This window comes from Corythoichthys intestinalis, chromosome 19 (assembly GCF_030265065.1).
Source record: "Corythoichthys intestinalis isolate RoL2023-P3 chromosome 19, ASM3026506v1, whole genome shotgun sequence".
Classification (NCBI taxonomy): Eukaryota; Metazoa; Chordata; class Actinopteri; order Syngnathiformes; family Syngnathidae; genus Corythoichthys; species Corythoichthys intestinalis.
Window position 1 is genome coordinate 30,107,434 of NC_080413.1, and position 24,658 is coordinate 30,132,091.

General features: G+C 38.2%; 1 protein-coding gene across 3 annotated transcripts; it reads right to left on the reverse strand.

Annotated features, from left to right (window-relative positions):
- Positions 1-942: 942 nt before the first annotated feature.
- On the reverse strand, positions 943-24,117 carry LOC130907483 (protein FAM177A1-like). 3 transcript variants are annotated; one of them, XM_057822630.1, is made up of 6 exons: positions 23,723-24,115; positions 23,332-23,526; positions 19,857-19,923; positions 14,869-14,966; positions 14,635-14,787; positions 943-1,332 (listed from the first exon to the last, which is right to left on the reverse strand). In XM_057822630.1, exons 1-6 carry the CDS (start codon positions 23,789-23,791, stop codon positions 1,312-1,314), a joined length of 603 nt encoding a protein of 200 aa, XP_057678613.1. In that variant the 5' UTR covers positions 23,792-24,115; the 3' UTR covers positions 943-1,311. The 3 variants fall into 3 exon arrangements, with proteins under 3 accessions (XP_057678613.1, XP_057678612.1, XP_057678611.1); XM_057822629.1 differs by lacking the exon at positions 943-1,332 and having other exon boundaries at positions 6,506-14,787; positions 23,338-23,526; positions 23,723-24,117; XM_057822628.1 differs by lacking the exon at positions 943-1,332 and having other exon boundaries at positions 6,506-14,787; positions 23,723-24,114.
- Positions 24,118-24,658: the final 541 nt, after the last annotated feature.

Genomic DNA, 24,658 nt, shown 5'->3' on the forward strand with positions numbered 1-24,658 from the left:
CTGTCAAGAGATCTGAAAATGGCAGTTTGGAGAAGGCACCCTTCAAATCTCAGAGACCTGGAGCAGTTGGTCAAAGAAGAATGGTGTAAAATTCCATCAGAGCATTGTAAGAAACTCAGATGGATCCCGGAAGCGGTTGTTCACACTTATTTTGTCAAAAGGATGTGCAACCAAGTATTAGGCTGAGGATGCCAATACTTTTGTCAGGCCCATTTTTGGAGTTTTGTGTAAAATAATAATGATTTATTTATTTTTTTCATTTTGTGTTTTTTCATTGCAAGCAAAATAAATGTACGCCTTTGGCTAAATGCAATGTAATTTCTATCAATTACAGTGAGTGTTGTAATTATCTACTTGTAATAATCTTCATGAAATTATTTTCTCCAAATGTTTAACAAGATTATTATTAAAAGTTTTTGCAGTTCCGAATGTTGAAGACCCCATTACTTGATTTGCCTGAAGTCCACAAACAATCCAACTTCTACTTTCCATTTACATTTTCACCGTGTTGAGGACAATTGTGCCCTCCAGCGGACATATTAAGAACTGCATGGAACACAAGTACACGAAATACAATCGATTGAACAAAAATGTATGAATTATCTAATTTAAAACACATCATATGTAGTTTAAAATGAAACAAAATGCTCATGTCTGGAATGCGGACAGGAAAAGCACCAGGACAAAACCAAATGAAATTCAACACAGCAAAACTGGCGTGTGATTTCAGGCAGAACTGCCATTTTGTATACAAACCAACTAAATTGTGTGGTCATATAAATTATACACTGGAAGACGTGTAAAGTATGAAAAATTGTAATATGCAAATAGTAAAATTGCAAACCTTAAAAATATGTATTCTTTCATAAAAACACACTCAATGTATAATTGCTTAGACAAAACTGCTAATTTATTTGGAAGTGAAACATCAATACATCTACATGTTTTCTAGTCAGACAGCATTTCCATGTTTAATTTGTACAAAATCAAATGAATAGAAAACTAGTAAAGTGTTTTTTTTAAACAAACAGGAAAATGTTTGAAATTTGAAAAAAGATTAAAAAGATTCCACAATTATGCATTCCACTAATCCAGCTTTGAGCTGTTTTGTATTTTCTAACATTAAAAAGTTCTATCAGTGATGGCACCATGACTAATCAGCAGTATTGCATGACTTTGTGTGCACAGATTGTCAGTGGGTGGTAATGTCTGTCCGTCAGTGATGTCATCAGAGAGATGCCTGCTAAATGTGCCCTGGCTGCATTACGGGTCGATTTTACACTCAGGCTGGCGTGCAGATGAGCTGTCGCATCATGGCACTGCCGGAACGACCTGCGGCAAAAAGAAATTGCTTTCACACAGATGATATTGCAATTACTGAATTATACATCCATCCAATTTCTATACAAATTATTCTATTCAGGATTGTGGGAAGCAAAGGCCTGTTTCAGCAGCCTCACCCTAGACTGGTCCCTGGTCAATACAACGTGCAGTAGATTTAGCAATAGACAACCAGAGTGGGTGGTTTACTCCATCACATTCATCAGAGTAACACTGATAAAAATGTACTTCTCAGATTAGTTTTACAAAGCCATACTTTTTACTTTTACATGAGTATATTTGTGAAGAAATGCTACTCTTACTCTGCTACACTAGTCGATACGTTTTTCTTCATTCTACAGTCCCTGACAAAAGTATTGTCGCTTATCCATTTTGTAGAAACAATTGCTAATAATCTGACTTTTAATTACTCAATTGGTTTCAAAAATGGCTCATATGAAAGCTAAGACCTTCCCAAATGATGTTGAATGTAAAAACAAATATATATTTGTTTCACTGAAAAAAGATTTATCATTTAATGAAGACTTAAAGGTCAAATTTTGGCAAGACAAAAGTTTTGTCGCCTACAGAAAGTAGTGTGAAAACTGAACAAAAAATGTACTTCAAATACAAAAATATGTTGCATAACATAAGCGAATTAAGTTGTGGTACTGTGAGATCCAAATTTATTATTTTGTATGACTTCCATGGGCTTGAAGGACTGCATCCATGTGGTTCGGCAGGGATTCATACAATTTATTGATGAAGTCATCAGGAACATCAAAGAAAGCAGTCTTGCATGCCTCCCAGAGTTCATCAACATTCTTGGGTTTCATCTTCCATGCTTCCTCTTTCATCCTACCGCAGACATGCTCAATGATGTTCATGTCTGGTGACTGGGCTGGCCAGTCCTGGACGATCTTGATTGAAGTATGCGATGGAGCACCATCCTGCTGCAGAATTTGTCCCTTTTCATGGTTAGGAATGTAAGAGGCAGCTACCATTTGTTGATATTTCAGACTATGTTGCCTTCCACCCTGCAGCTCTCTCGCACACCCCCATACTGGATGTAACCAGACCATGATTTTGCAACCACCAAACTTCAGTTTTCTGAGTGAATCTCGGATCCATGCGGGCTCCAGTAGGTCTCCTACAATATTTGCGGCAATTGTGGGGTAATTCAATAGAAGATTCATAAGAAAAATCCACCTTTTGCCACTTTTCCAGCGCCCATCCTTTTGACAGGCTGTGGGCCTTGGCAAATGCCACACATTTTTAAAAATTCTACGTCTTCGTCTAGTTTTTGTTGACAAAAACTGTAGTCCAGCATCATCACCTTGTCCATTGCATATTCTTGACTCTTGACAAGGTGATGATGCTGGAACTTTGGTTTGGTGCTGTTCCAGTGAGATTTACATAGATGACTGCCTGAAGTCAAGCACTTTGAATTGCCTTATGTTGAATTGTGCTATATAAATAAATTTGCCTTGCCTTGCCTTGAAGTAAAAATAAAAATTCCCTCAGTCCTTTATGATATGGGGCTGCATGTCAGGCAAAGGCACTGGGGGTATGGCTGTGGTTAAATCTTCAATATATGCACAAGTTTACGTTGAAATTTTAGACAGCTTTCTTATCAATTCAAATTGAAAATATGTCATTTTCCAAGATGACAATGCATCATGCCACAGAGCTAAAACTGTAAATGCATCCTTTGGAGAAAGACTCATTCAGTCAATGTCATGGCCTGCAAATATCCCAGACCTCAACCCTATTGAAAACCTGTGGTGGAAATTGAAAAAAATGGTCCACAGCAAGGCTCCGACTTGCAAGGATGATCTGGCGACTGCAATCTAAGAGAGTTGGCACCAAATTAATGAAGAATACTCATCAAGTCCATGCCTCAGAGACTGCAAGCTGTCATAAAAGCCAGAGGTGGTGCTACTAAATACTAGAGTTGTGTTTTGATTGTTATTTCTTTGTTTGTTTCTCATGATTCCATATTTTTTTCCCCCTCAGAATGGAGTGATTCCATATATATTTCCCTGCACTTGCTCTATAAAGTAACATTTACTGACCACCACAATGTTTTTTTATTAATTTCTTTTAGTGTTTCTGAATGCTAAAGAGTTGCACTTTTGAACTAATTCATTATTTTTTCAAGGTTTTTTAATCAGAGTTTGTTCTACATGATAACATGTCTGAGTGAGTGCTCGTCCGAGACTGGTGATTACATACTTTTTGCTAGGGGTTGTACAAGCATTAACAAATATATCACAAAATTGGTGATAATACAGTCAGCAGGAAAACAGTATTTTAAATAATTCTACCAGTCTGACGGTAAAAACTATGGAAAAAAAAAAAAAAAACAGTTGTCTGAGAGTTTAAGAGGACACTCGACGTTAGCATTAGCTAGGAAATGCTATACTAACACCATGAGTTATTTAGTGTGTGATCATCACTTCACACTGACCTTTAAAGGCTAAAGCAACATTGCATATACACTCTTGCCAAATTAAGAAAACACATTTTACTGTGCGTGTTTCATAACACAACCAATGGGGAGACTGGAGATCACACTGGTGAGTTGGGGGTCGCGCAGTACTTCACTTTAGTGACACTACCAGACATTGCTACGATGCAGGCTAACTACACATAAAATGTCACACATTGTGAACATGTGACGAAAACTATGGCACATTTTCGTCTCGTTCTCGTCTCGTCAAACGAAAACTGGTATTCGTTTCGTTATGTTTTAGTCTCCGAAGACACGTTTTTAGCTCGTTATCGTCTCATCATCATCATGAAAAAATTGTTCGTCGACGAAATATTTTATAGTCATCATTGACGAAAACAAAACTGGTTACAAACAAAACAATGTTAATAAAGTTATACTTTCTTGTAAGTCAATCTATATTACTTTTTTCCTTTAATACTGAAAAATACACAATGTTTTGCAGAAGTGTACTTATCATAATTCTATAGCGCGGAAAACAGACAAGACTGAAAAAGCAGTTTCTGCCCTTGCACGCCTCTTTAAAAGAAACTGCTGTATTTTAAGCCAAAACAACTGTTGTGTTTGATAGAACAATATGTCTATATGCTGCCATAGCAGATTCATCGCGCATTAAGCCCCCGAACTATTTTTAATTTGTCCGTTTTACCCTGGAAACTCCTGTTTACAGACATCGCGCGACCGCTTTTGTTTCAACCCAGGCATAAAACAAAGGTAATTTATTTTCATTATTCAAAATATCTTAGAATCATTAATTGATGTCTAATATTTCGTTAAAAAAATAAATAAAAATTCACTCGCATATTTTAAACTTTTAAACAAATTACGTCACAATGAAAAAAATGGTGTCAGTAAAAAAAGTCACGGATATTTACCTCATACCTATCGCTTAATTGTATTTTTTTGTTACTGTTGCATTTTCTTCGATATGTTAGATCAGGGTTCACTAAATCCAGACCTCGGTGCCACTTTTCCTGTCGTGTTTTCCATGTCTCCCTCCTCCAACACACCTGAATCAAAATAATCAGGATCATTATCAGGCTTCTGGAGAGGTTGCTGATGACATAATAATTTGATTCAGGTGTGTTAGGGGAGAGAGACATGGAAAACACGACAGGAAAAGTGGCACCGAGGTCCGGATTTAGTGAATCCTGTGTTAGATGATAAATAATGGATCCAAAGAAAGAAAAATTAAAAAAAAAAAAATTAATAGGGTAAATATATGAAACAGAAAATCTCGACCACTCCTTGATGTCTGCGATTTCAACATCGCGACCCTTGTTATATTACCATGTTTCACCCATAAAATCGAGCCGTGTCTTGACACTCAGTGATACATGCTACATGGAGTTGTTGATCTCATTAAAGTCATGGCGTCTGTCATTCTGCTCTCGCGTGCTCTCCCCTATAAAATATATAGATAGGGTTTTGCTGTTTAAAAAAAAAAAAAAATTAAAAGCCCTCACCCTTGTCTAAATAAATCATTGTGATTGTTATGTTTTAAATCTAATCAGATTTGCAGTTGCTCAACAAGTGGCTGGAGAGAATCCTCTTGCCTGGTTTACTACTCTGATCTCAGAATGGTGACACTATGTATCGAGTACAGTGGGGGACTCTGAAAAGCGTGACACAGACTCTTTTGTTTCCAATCACAATCACATTACTTAATCTGCTGTAGCATTTTGATTCATCCATCAGGGCAAGAGAGAGCAACCCACAAAGTTTCATGAAAGTCAAACTCCAAACATGAGATGACTTTTTTATTAGCTCTTTATTCCGGTGTTCTGAAAATATAAAATGGCTAAATAAAGTATCGTATCAGTAGAATACAGCTCTGGAAAAAAGAAGAGAGCGATAAAAATGGACCATTTTTCATTTTCTTCAATGAATAATGTTCATTTGTCTCAAACATATTACCCTAAGTGGGAAATTTAGAGCTGAAAATACATAAATACGAAAATGTTACAAAAACTAACTAAACTGTTCATGCCACGCGTCATCAGACGAACTTTTGTAACAATTCCCTGGCAACAGTTGAAGGCCGGTTTTACAGTGAATCACACTCGCTGGCTTGTAAAAAGTCACTGTTGTTCAATTTGTATAGTTGATTTGGTGAATAGTTAAAAGATACGCACAAAAAAAGTAAGTCATTTTATCAGTCAATAGTCATGTGATGGGTATATGTGCTGAACAATATACTCTGATTTCATACAGACTGTCGGTGCAACACAAACAGAAAACAGAGGTGAATGTGTGTTCTATGATGATCTACAGTACTTGCTGAGAAATTTTCTTCATACAACATCTGTTAAAATGAAAATAATGTCAGCTCTCATTTGTCGTGTTTACAGTACATCCAGAATTGGCACCACATTGCATTAAAGTAGGGATTCAGGCCCAGTGTCTGGTCCATTAAAGGCACACTGGAGGAACATTTGACAATCTATTTCAAGTTTTGGTCTCTCCAGAGTTGATTTTAGCAATGGATGTTTCTCGTGAGTGAATTGAGTCATGCCAAGTTTAAAAACATTAATCCATTACGTAGATAAATAGAATGTGTAAAATGTCACATTTGTAAATTAAAGATACAGTGCCTTGCAAAAGTATTCGGCCCCCTCGAATCTTGCAACCTTTCGCCACATTTCAGGCTTCAAACATAAAGATATGAAATTTAATTTTTTTGTCAAGAATCAACAACAAGTGGGACACAATCGTGAAGTGGAACAACATTTATTGGATAATTTAAACTTTTTTAACAAATAAAAAACTGAAAAGTGGGGCGTGCAATATTATTCGGCCCCTTTACTTTCAGTACAGCAAACTCACTCCAGAAGTTCAGTGAGGATCTCTGAATGATCCGATGTTGTCCTAAATGACCGATGATGATAAATAGAATCCACCTGTGTGTAATCAAGTCTCCGTATAAATGCACCTGCTCTGTGATAGTCTCAGGGTTCTGTTTAAAGTGCTTGTGACACGAAAAAGCATGTTTATTTCATAATACACGTGGTATTTTATGCTCCTGAATGATATGGACCGCTTGGATGTGTGTGGAAGCGATCGCTATATTTATTTAGTTTTTTGAATCCCGCGCCAGGAAAATGAGTGACTTCCGGCTTCGGTCTCGCATTGAGGAGGAGGGCGCTGTGACGTGTACGGTAGAAGACGTCCTCTTCACGCTACAGTGTACTGTTGTGTATGAGGACGAAGGATTCAGCTGATTTTGCGGATTAATACTTTTATTTTTTGCATCACGCCAGCCAAACGGCTGCAGAAAAATCATTCTGTATGCGGGAGAGGCGTATGCGCCTTTTTGGAGTTTCAAAAGGTTCCCATTCACCGTGGATATTTACTGTGGGACCATTGGACTTACAAGGAAGTGAGTAAACATCTTGTTTTGTATTATGTCAAATACGAATACAGTGATTACAAAGTAAACACTATAAAATTCCTTTAAATAAAGGACTACTTACGTTTGATCATTGATAGGCATGTAAAAAGCTATCCTCACGCTCATTAGCAGTTAGCTGTTAGCGCGTTAGCTACACAACAATTCCAGCCACCCTCCTCCAGGGAACGAACTGTAAATTGCTCTCCGCCGGGCGGTTTGCCGATCCGCAAAGAAACTCGACAACCGGGTCGTCATGTCAAATAATCCAGGCTAGTTATGTGTGATTTTCCACTTCGAAGACTTTGAAACATCCCTCGGTTCGGGTTAGCATGTCGGCTAGCTGTCACTCCTTCTGGTCTGTTTACATTCTCCGAAGCCGGGGAAGGGAAATGACATATGTCCGATTTAGGTGTCATAAAATATCGTTCGGCAGGTGTGACAGTAAAGGTAAAGTCGACTGTTTTGACCATTATGGAGTAATTTTGCCATGTCGTCTTGAATAAATGGATTTTTATTATTTTATATTCCATTTAGCACAAGTTATTTGTCATGACCATGCCATTTATTTAGCAATTGGGGAAAGTACTTGGGTAAAAAGAATATCCTGTAAAAATATTGAAGTAAAGAGACAGAAACAATGACATTTTGCCGCTCTCTTCGTTGCGTTTTCCTCATTGTGAATAGTTCCCCCTCGACGGGCTGACTGGTCCTTCTCAAGCCATTTATATAGCTATTGGGGAAAAATACTTGGATAAAAAGAATATCCTGTAAAAATATTGAAGTAAAGAGACAGAAACAATGACATTTTGCCGCTCTCTTCGTCGCGTTTTCCTCATTGTGAATAGTTCCCCCTCGACGGGCTGACTGGTCCTTCTCAAGCCATTTATATAGCTATTGGGGAAAATACTTGGATAAAAAGAATATCCTGTAAAAATATTGGGAGTAGAGAGACTGAAACAATGACATTTTGCAGCTCTCTTCGTCTCATTTTCCTCGTTCTGAAAAATTCCCCCTCAATGGGCTGAATAGTAAAACCGATGAGCCTAGTCTACCGCTGACGTCATCCACCTGTTGGGGACGCTAAAGCCCTATAATTGTAGGCGTGGCTAACCGGCAGATTAAAAGACTAATTTCTCGTCATCTGCGCTTTGCTAAATTGTTGTATATGGTCGAATCGTCTCAAAATATGATTCTAATTCACATAATAATGCCATTTAAGACTTTTTTTCTGGTGTCGTATGCTCTTTAAAGCGCAGAGAGCATTATGAAAACCAAGGAACACACCAGGCAGGTCCGAGATACTGTTGTGGAGAAGTTTAAAGCCGGATTTGGATACAAAAAGATTTCACAAGCTTTAAACATCTCAAGGAGCACTGTGCAAGCCATCATATTGAAATGGAAGGAGCATCAGACCACTGCAAATCTACCAAGACCCGGCCGTCCTTCCAAACTTTCTTCTCAAACAAGGAGAAAACTGATCAGAGATGCAGCCAAGAGGCCCATGATCACTCTGGATGAACTGTGGAGATCTACAGCTGAGGTGGGAGAGTCTGTCCATAGGACAACAATCAGTCGTACACTGCACATATCTGGCCTTTACGGAACAGTGGCAAGAAGAAAGCCATTTCTCAAAGATATCCATAAAAAGTCTCGTTTATAAAGTTTGCCACAAGCCACCTGGGAGACACACCAAACATGTGGAAGAAGGTGCTCTGGTCAGATGAAACCAAAATTGAACTTTTTGGCCACAATGCAAAACGATATGTTTGGCGTAAAAGCAACACAGCTCATCACCCTGAACACACCATCCCCACTGTCAAACATGGTGGTGGCAGCATCATGGTTTGGGCCTGCTTTTCTTCAGCAGGGACAGGGAAGATGGTTAAAATTGACGGAAAGATGGATGCAGCCAAATACAGGAACATTCTGGAAGAAAACCTGTTGGTATCTGCACAAGACCTGAGACTGGGACGGAGATTTATCTTCCAACAGGACAATGATCCAAAACATAAAGCCAAATCTACAATGGAATGGTTCAAAAATAAACGTATCCAGGTGTTAGAATGGCCAAGTCAAAGTCCAGACCTGAATCCAATCGATAATCTGTGGAAAGAGCTGAAGACTGCTGTTTACAAACACTCTCCATCCAACCTCACTGAGCTCGAGCTGTTTTGCAAGGAAGAATGGGGAAGAATGTCAGTCTCTCGATGTGCAAAACTGATAGAAACATACCCCAAGCGACTTGCAGCTGTAATTGGAGCAAAAGGTGGCGCTACAAAGTATTAACGCAGGTGGGCCGAATAATATTGCACGCCCCACTTTTCAGTTTATTTGTTAAAAAAGTTTAAATTATCCAATAAATTTTGTTCCACTTCACGATTGTGTCCCACTTGTTGTTGATTCTTGACAAAAAATTAAAATTTTATATCTTTATGTTTGAAGCCTGAAATGTGGCGAAAGGTTGCAAGGTTCAAGGGGGCCGAATACTTTTGCAAGGCACTGTAGCTCTAGATAAATTGGGTCCTGATTTTCATTAACCGATCTACAAAATGTGAGAGATCTAACATAGAGCATATGGGTGTGCCATCTTAGGCAGCCCACAATTTGTTTCGATTACGATTCAGGGGGCTTCGATTCGATTCTTGTACGATGATCACGGTATTGACGATGATCACTATTATCGATGCATCGTACATTACTAATTAATAAAGTAGACACATTTTTGTCCATTATTTATTTAAGATGTCCTAATGATTCAACAGGAACTATGGAAACATGCCCATACAACAAAAAGCTGCCATTAAGCTGCTTTTTTATTTATTTATTTTCACAAGAAGGTGAAAAAACATTAACCATTTTAAAGGGAGTACTTTGAATTCCACATTTTCTGGAAACAAAGTGACTTTAGAAATAAGACTTCTTTTAACCAATAGACTTTGCTACCGCAGATTTCTGTACTATTTCGCATGTTTGTAGTGTTACTGCTGTACTTAATCATGGTTTTACACGTTCTGCATATGAAATACACGTTAGCGAATTAGCTAATTAGCTAATTAACACCTCAAAAACAACAACAATAAAGGCTAAACAGAATAAGAGGGTTCATGTACTCACCTCTTATAGACGCACACGGGTCTTAGCAACGAACTATCTCTCTTCCCCTCTCGCTCTAAAAAATAACTGTTCACACAGAAGCGCGACTGCTTCTTTGCCTGCCTGTCTCATACACAAATTTATTTTCCAGTCTTTTGATAAGGAGTAAATATCTCACTCAGTTACAGGCAGCATCCATTGTAACGTTGAGCGTGCAACCGTTAAAGGTGTCCGGGCGGCTGACGTGTCTTGAATTTCGTTCCGCTACGAGCGGCTGTCATAAAGTTATGTGGGAAAATCATCGTTTTTGAACATTTATGAATCGTAATCGAATCGCCACATGTTATATGCGATGCATGTAATCATCGATTTTTTGGAACTCCTCTAATAGAGCACGTGGAGGAAATTATCAGAAAAATGTGTTATGGCTCTTACAGTAGTTGAGATTACTCACACAACATACAACCTACATAAAAATCTTCAGAACATCTTAACCGAACCATACAAGTCAAAACAAGATATCCATTGTGGTAAGCCTGTGATTGGAAAGAGGTAAAATGCTCAAACTATCACAATCCTATTGTCTTAAATATTTCTCAATGCTGTAACTACAAATACATCAGCGTTTTAAAAAAGATCTTTTAACATTTCAAAGAAAGAGTGTGACCACAACAATTAATATCAAAACTATTTTAGGCAATAAGAAGCCTGAAGAAAGACATCTCCAGAAAAGGCACAATAACAATGGTGAATTTGTTAAAGTGAAAAAATGTTAAGATTATGGAAATTACAGTGACTAATACAACCCCTTGTTAAATTCACACTACGCAAAAAGATTTTTGTTTTTTTAAAGAATAGGCATGCTCAGTTTAACTTGGGCAGGACTTTAGATGCGGTAAACTTTGCGCCCCTTTGCCAATTTGGTTAAGGTGGTAAAAATTAGCGTTGCCAAATTTTCTTTTAATTTGCTGTGCGCAAAATGGCGAGTGGACGGTACTGTACAGTGGTTCCTCTACAAACGTTATTTTCAGGTTATGACACGTTTAAACTAGGGCTGTCAAACGATTAAAATTTTTAATCGAGTTAATCACAGTTTAAAAATTAATTAATCGTAATTAATCGCAACTCAAACAATCTCTATGCCATATTTTTCTGTAAATTATTGTTGGAATGGAAAGATAAGAGACAAGAGGGATATATACATTCAACATACTGTACATACGTACTGTATTTGTTTATTATAACAATAAATCCACAAGATGGCCTTAACATTATTAACATTCTTTCTGTTAAAGGGATCCACGGATAGAAAGACTTGAAGTTCTTAATAGATAGATGTTAGTACAAGTTATACAAATTTTATATTGAAACCCCTCTTATTTTTCCTTTTAATAAAATTTGTAAAATTTTCAATGAAAAAAATAAACTAGTAGCTCGCCATTATTGACGTCACCGAGCGGGACGTCACATGGGCTCCCTGCCGTTCTTCCACAGTGTCTTTAACCACGTAAGGTAGTTATTGAAATACACCACAATGTGTCAATGGCGAGTTTTAAATTAACTTAGAAATCAAGCCAAATAGTGTGTTTTGTCACAACGTAAGAGACCTCTGATAGTTTGTATATTGTGACTAAATATTGCCATCCAGTGTATTTGTTGAACTAAACGAAATGTTTGAATAGAGTTTGACCAAAGTCTGAGTGAGTTTTATGTGTATTTTGCATACCTATTTTGATTGGGAATGCCAGTTCTCTTTGCAATGTTGTTTAACTGTGTGAGAATAGGGCCTCATTTATACAGATTGAAGCGCTTTTCTTTTTGTGAACATTTTTTTTTTTTAGAGATATTATTTTTGTTGTGCTTTCACTAAATGATTCTTATGTTTGTTGTGAAGGAGTTGACGAAGCTTATGCCAATAAATGCCGCGGTCCAATGAACATCTGTGTCCACTCGCCTTTTGTAATATTCTGATATACAATTATCCGAGGCACCCTGAAGTGCACGCGGCGCCAATGTTCTTCACTCACATGATGCAGGAGTGAGTTAAGAGTTACGGCCTGCCGAGAGCCGTAAGCTGTGTTGATGTTGAAGCTGAATGTGCTGATAAAGAAACAAAGTGCCAGCACGTCGCGTATGGTATAACTTTGTTAAGAAAAAGCACAAAACAAGACACCTTTCTCTGCCTCTTAACTCTCAAGTGTGTCATTAGCCACGTTTACATGCTGACTTTTATTCATACCGATTCAAATCATTCTGAATGGAAATTTCAGATCAGCTGTTTACATGTCACTTCATCTATTCCGATCCAGCATTTACATGTGACTGCCTTTATTCCGAAAGGACGTTTGACAACTGCCGTCTGACATGCGCAGATTAATCAAAACAAAGCGTCACGTTGCAAAACATGGAGATCGATCGTCGGAGTGCTGCTGTTTTAACTTTAACCCACTTGTTGTGTTTGTGGGGTCGTATCCGCTTCTGCTGTTTTGCTCTTTTGCCTTGTAGTAGCCGGTTTTCCACCGGTTTCTAATCTGGTCAACGCTCCGGTCTATTCCGGCTTCGTGTAACCTCTCGTGAACTTTTTTAAATAGTTCACTGTTCCTCGTTTTACGCCCGTCTAAGCGAGCAATTATATTCAATTCTTTTAAAGTTTGAATTAAATACAATCTTTCCGCCGGACTCCAATTACGTGCGCTGTGCTTGGAAGCCATGTTGCAAGTGACGTTACTTACGTCACAAAGTGACGTCACCAAGTCAGTACGGAGCATGTGCAGAAAGAACGCAACCAGACACCATTCCGCTTCCCTGTTTACATGATATAATTTTACTTCTAATCGGTCTGGGAAAAGGAATCTTCCACCCCTGTGAATCGGAATGAAATTCCATTCGGTTTGGGCCTGTTCATTCCGAATGAGGTGTTTATATGGAACACATTTATTCGGTTTGAACAAATATTCCGATTGTAATTGGAATATTTGGCTCCATGTAAACGTGGCAATTGTAATCTGAGGCAATGCATGAGCGGGTCATTCGGCGCATGCGTTAAATTCGTCAAAAATTTTAACGTGATTAATTTAAAAAATTTAATTACCGCCCGTTAACGTGATAAATTTGACAGCACTTGTTTAAACGGGAAGATATTGCCTTTTGTTAAGAAATAAATTTCAGGTTACGAGAGGCAGAAATACTATACAATACTATAAAGATGCGTTTGTACTTCCTGCTTTCCGCTTTTAAATGTCGCGCCATAAGATCCTGCCGCCCCATTGGTCTAAATCTTTCCCATCCCATCCCTTTCAGTATGCTGGTCTCTTATTCACCTATTGTTGACAATGTTTCAATTTGGGCGTCACAGCATGATGACGTGCACAGGCGCGACGGTGTTATTGTTGCTATCGCCGGTCGACGTCTGCGCAAATGAGCACATGGCTCGTGTTTTTGTGTCACAAAGAGTGAGGTCGGTAATAGGCACCACTGATCTTGTGAAAGAGGACATTGCCTCACTCAAAAGGTAAGATATATATATTTTCTTTTTTTCCTGTACATTTTGTTCTATTATCTACTTCATTACATGTATCAACGGTACAGTTACAGTAGGTATAGGGAATGATTCAAATGTGTTTGGCTGTTTTATTCCGGTTTTACCCCAATTATAAAATTTAATGTGGTGTAGTGTTTGGAACGGATTGGGGCATTTACAAGTAAAACGTGTCTTGAGACGACTTCCAGAATCGATGTTGTAAGTAGAGTTACCACTGTATTTTGTACAATAAATCACAAATTACATTTTTTCAAATGTTCGAATTGTGAATGTTTGTTTCGGTGACATTTTGTTTTTTAAAATTTCCACCGAGGAGCCGTCAACTTGAGCCTGGCTAAGCATTTAAATTTGTAATTTTAAATCAATACATATGGATTGGAATGCGGGTATACATTTTTCATTATCACTAGTTACCAGTAAACATTTAATGCTGACAGATTCTCTTAATCTCGTTTGTTGTATTATGTCACCCCCACATTGCGTACTTTTAGTAAAGAAGCATGCTGAAGAAATTACTGCAAATCCCTTTTCAATACATTGAAATGTAAAGTCACTAAAACTTTAGGAATTAATGTATTAGATCATTTTTTTGCCATGAGACAATCATTCCATTGTTTAAAAAAAAAAAAAAAAAAAGCACGCTTTCCTGTGATCCATTTGAATTGTGTATGTCATACATACTGTAGAAGGTTGTTGTGTGAACAATACAATTGTCCCTTTCAAGTAGACATTACTAATTGTGCATGGTTAAGTCGCCGTGACAATAGCAGGGACTACCATAGTGCTTGAAGGAGTTTCATTTTGGATCTGGTAGGTGACATCAGCAGTTGAAGAAAGCTCTGTCTTGGTAATTGGTGCTTCTTGAGAATGTGACTGGTCAAAGGAATGTTCGGCCTCTTCAGACAGTCGGTTCTCCCTCTTCTCCTCCCTCTGATCAGTGGTACACAAAAAAACAGCACATTTTAGAAATAACAAAGTAGTGCTTGGACTGGAAGTGTTTGCAATATTGACCTCTTTCTTTATTTTGTAGTATTCATCAATGGCGTACTGATATTTGGCTGAAGTTATCCCAAAGAAGGAGGCCATCCTCTCCCCCAAGTAATCACATGCTGGAAGACAACAATGGGGAAAAATATTTGTGAGACTTTAGTTACACTGGCACTAATCAGCAAAAAAACAACATTACAACTTAGAATTTGATTGGAATTCTTGTAATTTCCACTTTGTGGTATCATCAGGGATCCTTTGAGACAAGAATTCACATTTCCACTGTGTAATAGTGTCTTACCAGTCATACAATTACACTTTTAAATACTTTTAAAAGTGGCATATTGTAATCTTTATCAAACGAAGGTACAATTTGGCCTGACCTTTTTTGTTTTCAATTCACAAAAAGATGTTAACACATTTGAAATTACAGTGGAACCTTGACTTACGAACATCTCTACATACAGAATTTTCAGGTTAGGATACGACTGGACGGGAAAAAAAAAAAAATCTTGTTATGAAATAACTTTCACAAAGGGAAAAATACTGTATTGACTGCTACTTGCAGCTCCCAGAGTTTACCGAACGTCACACAATTACAGCTGCTCTACCATTGGCTATTGCCTGGCATCCAATTGGCTAAGAGGGGCCTCTACTGCATGTGTATGCTTGTATCCAAGCGTCCTCTTTATTTGCCCCTCTGGCCATGAGGTGTTCCGACAGCTTTCCGTATTGTTGCAATTTGACCTTCTAGCCAGATTGCTGGAATCAAGCCAGCAAAACCGCCGGAACTGCGCTAGTGCAATCCCAACGACCCGGACCGGCACAACTCAACAACCCGGCCAAAAGGCCAAACTCCGCGCGCTCACCTTAGTTTTAACCAATTGTACTGACTCCATTTTAAAAGCTGGGAAAGGCTTCGAAACATAAGTTGACCATTTATTCCAAGTCGACAGCAATCAGACAGCAAGGCAAAACAGCCAAGAGACCCAGACGAGGAAAGCTGGCTCCAGGGTCGACAAACAACAAGTACACAAAAATGTTCCCAAGAAAAGATTGGACTAGCTAAAGATTTCAGTCTTTTAAAGGCTCTGGTGAGGCGGGATGAGCTCTGGGAGAAGGGTGTGTTTGGGTGTTATTTAGGGTAATTTTCCGCTGCAGGTTGGGCCGATGAGTCCGTGCGTCACTGTTGCGAAGGCAAACAGATTTTGTCAGTCTCAGCGCAAAAGGAGCGCTGAGTCTCCAAATTCTCAGCCGTGGAGTCTTCTTGTTATCAGGCGTTCCTTGTGGCAAGACAGGAGTCCCGCCATTGTTGGGTAGAGATTCGAAGTATGCGATGGAGCACCATCCTGCTGCAGAATTTGTCACTTTTTATGGTTAGGAATGTAAGAGGCAGTGAAAATTTGTTGATATTTCAGACTATTTATGTTGCCTTCCACCCTGCAGATCTCTCAGGGTGCAGACAATTAAAAAAACGTGTGGCATTTGCCAAGGTCCACAGCCTGTCAAAAGGCTGGACGCTGGAAAAGTGGCAAAAGGTGGATTTATCAGATGAATCTTCCACTGAATTACACCACTGTCGCCACATATATTGCTGGAGACCTACACACAGAAAACAGTGAAGTTTGGTGGTGGATAAATCATGGTCTGGGGTTACATCCAGTTTGGGGGTGTGCGAGAGATCTGCAGGGTGGAAGGCAACATAAATAGACTGAAATATCAACAAATCTTAGCTGCCTCTTACATTCCTAACCATAAAAAGGGACAAATTCTGCAGCAGGATGGTGCTCCATCGCATACTTCAATCTCTAACTCAAAGTTACTCAAGGCAAAGAAGATCAAGATCCTCCAGGACTGGCCTGTCCACTCACCAGCCATGAACATCATTGAGCATGTCTGGGGTAGGATGAAAGAGGAAGTATGGAAGACAAAACCCAAGAATGTTGATGAACTCTGGGAGGCATGGAAGACTGCTTTCTTTGATGTTCCTGATGACTTCATCAATAAATTGTATGAATCCTTGACGAACCGCATGGATGCAGTTCTTCAAGCCCATGGAAGTCGTACAAAATTAGATCTCACAGCAACACAACTTAATTCGTTATGCAACATATTTGAAGTACATTTTTGTTCAATTTTCACACTACTTTCTGTAGGTGACAAAACTTTTGTCTTGCCAAAATTTGACCTTTATGTCTTCATTAAATGATACATCTTTTTTCAGTGAAACAAATATATTTTTGTACATTCAACATCATTTGGGAAGGTCTTAGCTTTCATATGAGCCATTTCTGAAACCAAATGAAAAATTAAAAGTCGGGTTATTAGCAATTGTTTACACAAAATGGATAAGCGACTAGACTTTTGTCAGGGACTGTATTCTACTTGCTTTCTTAAAGTATGATTTAAATGCCATTTGTTTTATATTGGATGTGTGCGAATAATACAGTACAAACAGTCAAACAGTAAATATGGGACAGGACGCTATTCGCTTCAGTAGGTGTATTAACTTTTATTCTTTATTCCTTGTTTTTGCAGAAGTCTCATTTTAATTTTATTGTGCGATAATCTAATTGTAGCATGTATTTGTGACATGCTTTGATGCTTTATAAAACATTTATGTCTGAATTTTGGGGGGCATGGAACGGATTAGGACATTTACATGGAAAACATGTCTCTACTTCGGGAATTTTCAGTTTAACCCTTGAGAGTCGAAGGACGCGCCGGCGCGTCCTCAGCGCACGTCGTCTTTGAAGCCCCCTCACGTTTTAATTACGTCACCCACATGCCGTTGGTTGGTCTCGTTTTAAAGTGCGGAAGTTGCGGTTTACTCTCGTTATTATGTGAAGTCAATCGACCAACTAGAACGTGAGATATTGTCATTTAAGTTTTATAGTTTTATTGTCCTCTAAAAAAAACATTAAAATGCTGCATGGATCATTTGTTTATGTCTATATTTCCATCATTTCTAGTCCTTTTTCAAAACGGAAGCTCCATGAAAAAAACACAAATCAAACGAACCCTTTCGAAGTCACAGTGGAAGCACAAAATGCGTTTTAAAAAAAAAAATATATATATATAACTGCCGTGCGAGGTTCTACCGAACGAGAGGGAGGAGTGTTCTGAAGCAGCGAGGTGGCGAGCGATGGCCGTTTCGATCGAGCAGCGATTTGTGTGACTTTGACAATGAACGGAAAACTAAATTTAGCGCAAGCATTTGTGCTTTTTGATCAACTTGAGGAAGAGGATGGTCCAAATTCGTCATCATCGTCTTCTTCGGAAGAGTCCTCGAGTGAAGATAGTGACGGATTTGAACACGTGGGTGACGCCATCGACGAGCAGAGGTAAGCCAACTCACTCTTTTTTTTTTTTTTTTATGCTGAAGAAGTTTCTTTTGATATTGCAAGACAAAGTTAATTTTGATGCAATATAAGTGTGTGTTTGTGTATATAATAATAAAATGTGCATATCAGATCAAAGTTGTACGTGCACTGTGGGTATCCCAGGCAGGAATGTATAATTTGTGGTGTTCTTCTTTCTATATGAAGATTAGGGATGTAGCACATATTCAGCTATGGTATTCTTTCTATTGTCATACATATAGATTTCCATTATTATTTATTGCTGTATATATTTTTATTTTATACTTTATTATTTTCATAAATACTGACTTTTTTTCATGTACATTTATAGTGACAATGAAAGTAAAGTGAAATGAAAATGGAAGGGTGGAAAGAGGACCGACACCCCATGGAAGTGTGAGCTGTGTGATGTAGCCCTGTGTCTAATTCCAGGACGAAACTGCTTTTCGGAGTGGCAAGCCTGACAAAAATGTAACTTGTTTATTGTAAATATTTTTGAAAATACTTTTTTTCCCAATGTTATATATATATATTTTTTTTTCCCACAATCAGTCTTCTCAATTTGTGTGTATAAATGTGTGTTCAAGAAGCTTGATTGTGTGTACATAGTTTTCATCAGGTGATGGGCCGCAATACCTAAACTCATAAAGAGATGGCCTCTAAACACTTTTTGTGTTAGATGGTATATATTTTTTCACTGTTCTTCACTGTTTGGTCTGCTGTATATAACCTGTTTTGACTAGAGCATGTATAAAGGCAAAAAACGCCTATGGCTATAACTGTTGTTTATGTTGAATTGTCAAATATAAGACTATTTATTCTAAATTTTTTTGGTTGAATGTTCATCCTAACATGTTGAATAAATATTACAAAGTTTCAAAACGGTTCGTTACGCATGTTTGGTTGTCAATTGGACATCAATATTAAAAATTTTGACAAAACGATTTTGGAATTTTTGGTCTTTTTGGGCCCAAAATGATGATTTATAATTGGTTAGTGAAGGAAACAACAGTTTGGACATAAAGTTCAAGGTGTCACAAAAAAAGGGACCAAACCAGGCCATCGTAAACAATTCTTTCTTTGAAATATAAAGGCAACTTCAAAGGCATGCAAAATCAGACAAAATAGGCCCAGACCTTAAAGGGTTAATAAACTACTTCCAGAACCAATTCGTAAGTAGAGGTACCACTGTATTTGGTTGCTTCCTATGAAAAACAATCAAATGACTTGATATGCAGGTGACATACTGCTAGCTGGGCCATTCCTGACTGAACCGGTTATTGATACCCATCACAGCACATAAAAGGTAAACAGCAGTAGTATGCCTCATCTGTTTTATGATTCGCAAAACACAGATGGCATCACAAAATTTGACAGTAAAAGTGCAGAATACTATAGGAATTGCCAAACGGTGGATGCAGCTGATAAATTAGTTAATCTCTGAAGTGCCTAAGTTAAATGGACAACACAAATACACAAAGAGACAAACCTATTGTCTCCACAATGATACCCTGCAGCAAAAAAGCATCTCATGAATAAATACTTATATTAGTCTGAAGTGTTTTATTCCTCTTCTGGCAATATTACTGTGTATGAAATAACTAAAGTCTGGAAAGTCAACAACAGCAAACATAAATATGAAAAACAAACCTGATATGGTTGATGTTGCAGCTCTCCACATGTGGAACCAGAAATATGGACCCCAAGTCATCTTTGACTGCAATGCAAATGACATATACATTACAAATCCATTCATACTCCATTTTGAATGTATTTACCGTATTTGAGTACAAAATTACAGATTTTAAGGGTTGATTCACACAATAACAAGTCATCAAATTGCATGATGCCTTTCAGGTCACGGTTATCGTCATTGTTTTCATGAAAACAATGGAAACAGTTGTCTGTGAAAGCTAAAAGGCATGAGTCAAAAGCCATGAGCAAGTTCGTCACAACTGAAACAATGGTGGGACACAGCACTGAAGTCTGGTTATGTTGAGGACCATTATTCTGCAAATTGTTTGACATGATAAAATGAAATAATCACATCCTTGCTATCACCAAATGGAGTCACATTATTTGTCGCATGGCATTTGTGCAGAGATAAACCACACCGGATTATAAACCGCAGCTGTCCTCACTGTGTTATGGGATATTTACACCAAAAGATATTATTAATGGGTAACACTTTTTTGACAGTGGTGTCATAAGACAGTCATAATTATGACATGACACTATCATGAGCATTAATGAAGAGTTAGGGTTAGTGAGTGGAGTGAGTGACAAAATTTGCCAGTGTTCTGACGAATGTGTATCTTTTGTCGTAGTATCCCCACTGTTGATAGCAGCTTAATGTTGAACATATGTACTTTACGTTTTGACACGTCTATTTAGATATATCATATTAAAAATTTAGATACTCTCGCTATAATGTCAATATTCTTTCTTGAACAGTAACCACTATTAAAACCCAGGCGACCCACATGTTTACTGCTTATCCGACAACGTTAACATCCTAACGCTATTACCTCGCAATATCATCAATATTCTATTGTAGTCTTTCATGCAAATACGTAATTTCTTACAGAGTTTAGTGGTCAATAGGCACTTTAAATTGGGGGGGCGTGGTTATCGTGTGCATGATCAGTAGTGCTTTGGATATCAATTCGACCGGGATACCCATTCCTCAGAACACTGGAGGACACTTAATGACATCTGTCATAAGCATTCATTTGAGCCCATGACAGTATCATGTAAAAAATTATGATGTTCTTATGACAGTCTTATGACGCTGCTTTAAAATAAAGTGTTACCTATTAACTTAAAGAATTAAACAAATAAGCCGCACTGGACTATAAACCGCAAGATTCAAAATCAAGAGAAAAAGTAGCTGTTTATTGTACGAAAATTACAGTTAGTATGAATCTTTCAGTACCACACAGAATAATAACAGAACATTAGAGTTAATTGTCAAGTGTTAACAAATTACCATGCATTTAAAGTTTGCATAATGTAAGTTAGTGTGACCAAACGTCCTCTTTTTCCCGAATATGTCCACTTTTTACATCATGTCCGGGTCATCCGACGGGGTTTTATGTATTCAAGAATATTTCCGGTTTTCATTCGATTTCATGCGTGTGTTAAAATTGACTCACGCTTTGCACAGAATTTTGCGGTACTGTGCTGCCTGTGACGGTTCCTAGAGAGCCTCCCCAGTGGTTTGTTCTGCTGTGTTCAGTAACAGAGAAAACAGACGTAGCAGTGTTCCATCGTCCAACAAAGTGTTAAAAAAAAAAAAAAAAAAAAAAGACCAAAGTGACAGTTTTTTAAATTGTTAAATTAGTATTGTTGTGAGGCTATGATTTGATTTACATTATTTCACTGGAAAAAGAACAGAGCTTTTTAAAAGCTGGATTTTCTACAGAAGAGATATTATTTATAACATTATTTAAGGTTATTTATTCATACAGAAAGAATTGAAAAGAAAGCTATTCCAGTATTTTGATCAAGGATGATTCGCTAATACAGAATAGGCATTATGTTTTGTTTAGTTTTTTTGATCATAATTTCATTTTAGTTTATTTTTTAATTTTTATTTTTCAACGTTAATATTGTTCTATTACTTTAGCAATAATAAAGCCTGTTGAGTAACCTCTGAGAATTTGAATTTGTATCTTTGGTTATATACAGTGCCCTCCATAATTATTGGATTTATAATAATTATGTGCTTTTTAGCTTCTGCTATTTTTTTTCACTGACCCACCCCCATACTTCACAGTGGGTATGAGGTGCTTTTCAGCATGCGCATCTTTCGTGGCACGCCAGACCCACTTAGAGTGTTGCCAAAAAGCTCAATCTTGGGTCTCATCTGACCAAAGCACACGGTCTCAGTTGAAGCCCCAATACCGCTTGGCGAACTCCAGACATTTGTGTTTATGATTCTGAGTGAGGAAAGGTTTTCTCTGTGCATGCCTCCCAAACAGCTTGTTGGCGTGTAGACAGCACCGCATACCCACTGTCAAATATGGGGGTGGATCAGTGATGCTGTGGGGCTGTTCCGCTTCCAAAGGCCCTGGGAACCTTGTTAGGGTGCATGGCATCATGAATGCTTTGAAATACCAGGACATTTTAAATCAAAATCTGTTGCCCTCTGTCCGAAAGCTGAAGATGGGTCATCACTGGGTCTCTCAGCAAGACAATGACCCTAAACATATGGCCAAATCTACACAGAAATGGTTCACCAGACACAAAATCAAGCTCCTCCCATGGCCATCTCAGTCCCCAGACCTCAACCCCATTGAAAACCTGTGGGGTGAGCTGAAGAGGAGAGTACAGAGGATAGGACCCAGGTCTCTGGATGATTTTGAGAGATTCTGCAAAGAGGAATGGCTGAAGATCCCTCTTTCTGTCTTTTCCCATCTTGTGAAACATTATAGGAGAAGATTAGGTGCTGTTTTGTTGGCAAAAGGGGGTTGTACAAAGTATTAACACCAGGGGTGCTAATAATTGTGACACACATTATTTGATGTCAAATAATTATTTCTTTATGTGGGATTTTTTCCCCCACTGAATAAATGCACTTGTATTGAAGGTTGGATTTTTCTCTTTTTTTCCATTAAAGTCCCATATTATTTAGAAAAAAAAATATTAGAAGCTAAAAAACACACAATTATTATAAATCTAATAATTATGAAGGGTACTGTGTATACAGTGGGGAGAACAAGTATTTGATACACTGCCAATGGGTTTTCCCATTGACAGTGTATCAAATACTTGTTCTCCCCACTGTATATATATTTATATATACTGTATATATATTTTAATAAAACTGAATTTTCTATCCATGTATGGATAGAAATAGATCATGTTAAAGTGACGAGGCATCTTTAAATGAACTTCGAGTAAAATTAAAATATCTTGAGGTTGGGCCGAGTGTCCTCTGTTACGGAAATCAAAATATGGTCACACCAATGTAAATTGCCACTTACACACTCACACTCACCTAGTCACACCCACAACTCAACCCTACTCCCACCAAAAAAAACATCATTGGCAATTACAGCAGTTTCCCACGTAGTATATGTATAAAACAGTGTGAAAGAAAGTGCTTTGTGTGCTTGCTCACCCTCACCGCATCAACCGAGGAGGAGAGCAGGTCCTTCCTCTCCGTCTCCTTGTCTTCATCCTCCTCCTCATCTGTACTGTACTCCTCCATAGTCTCCCCGCTGGAGAAATGGATTATCCTTCGAGGGGTCTTCTCCCTGCGATGCTGTACGTCGCGCAGCTCCACACTCTCAACATTTGTAGTTCCTTTCAGGCTCTAAATCAGAAAATAAACATAGGAAACATTTACAGTATTTTTCAATATTTCGAGCACACCCACATTTAACATTACAACTAATCGCAGCGGGTCACGTGACAACACAACCACCAAACACAACACGGTAAAACCGCGAGAATATATATTTTTAAAAAATAAAGATGAGAAAGGAAAGTAAGCCAGAACGTGTACAGACCCGTTCCTTGTCCGCACTCTGTCCGACGGACACATTTACGTTCGTTAGATACAGTGGTACATCGCCCATTGTGTCGGTCTTGTTCCAGAATGAAGATGCTTACAACAACGCCTCTCCTCCGCCGAACGGACCGGAAGTGCCGCACACGACGTACTGTACGTAACATCCACTTGCACTCGTTTTTTTGACGACGCGAACGTCAAAGGATGATGTGAATGATGAATTCAGGCCTTCATTGTTGCGTTTTCTCTCAATGACAATACTGTAGTTGTAAAACGACTTGTGAAGACTGGGGTGGTACCTCAAATTCTCAATCAATACGCAGTACTGTGGAGCAACATATACTATACAATAACAGAATAATTAATGCTGAATATTGACAGCCATTTACGTACCCTTGATCTGATGCGAGACCTCAGTCCTGTGAAACGAATTTAACCCTTTATGGACGAGTTATTATTTAATTGGGGAAAAACGAATTTTGTAAATTAGCGTAATTTTCGGAGTATGAACTGCTACTTTTTACCCTCATTTTGAATCTCGCGGTTTATAGTCCGGTGCTGCTTATTTGTTGATTATTGGGTTAATAGGTTACACTATATTTGACAGCGGTGTCATAAGACTGCCATAAGACCGTCATAATTATGACATGACACTATCATGGGAATTAATGAATGCCAATGACATCTGTCATTAAGTGTCATCCGGCAAATAATGTCACTTAACTCTATTTATTTCAGCCAGGAGCGTTATCAGGAGGGGGGCAGGGGTGGGCACGGACACACTCTGCCCACCCAAAGAAAACTGGATGTAGTACTAACGGCAGTCTGGGCACCGCGTATGGTATCCAATTCATATAGTACTGATGTGTTCTAAGTTATTTACGCATATTTTAATTAAAAAATTTTTTTTTTACACTTTATCAAAGTGTTCACC

Bases quoted from the DNA above. Each gene is read 5' to 3' on its own strand.
- LOC130907483 (XM_057822628.1), bottom strand. From the start codon at position 23,791: ATGGGCGATGTACCACTGTATCTAACGAACGTAAATGTGTCCGTCGGA. The intron at 19,924-23,331 runs GTGAGCAAGCAC...TTTGCATTGCAG, and splicing joins CCTCGGTTGATGCGGTGAGG to TCAAAGATGACTTGGGGTCC. The intron at 14,967-19,856 runs GTTTGTTTTTCA...GTTGTCTTCCAG, and splicing joins TGCAACATCAACCATATCAG to CATGTGATTACTTGGGGGAG.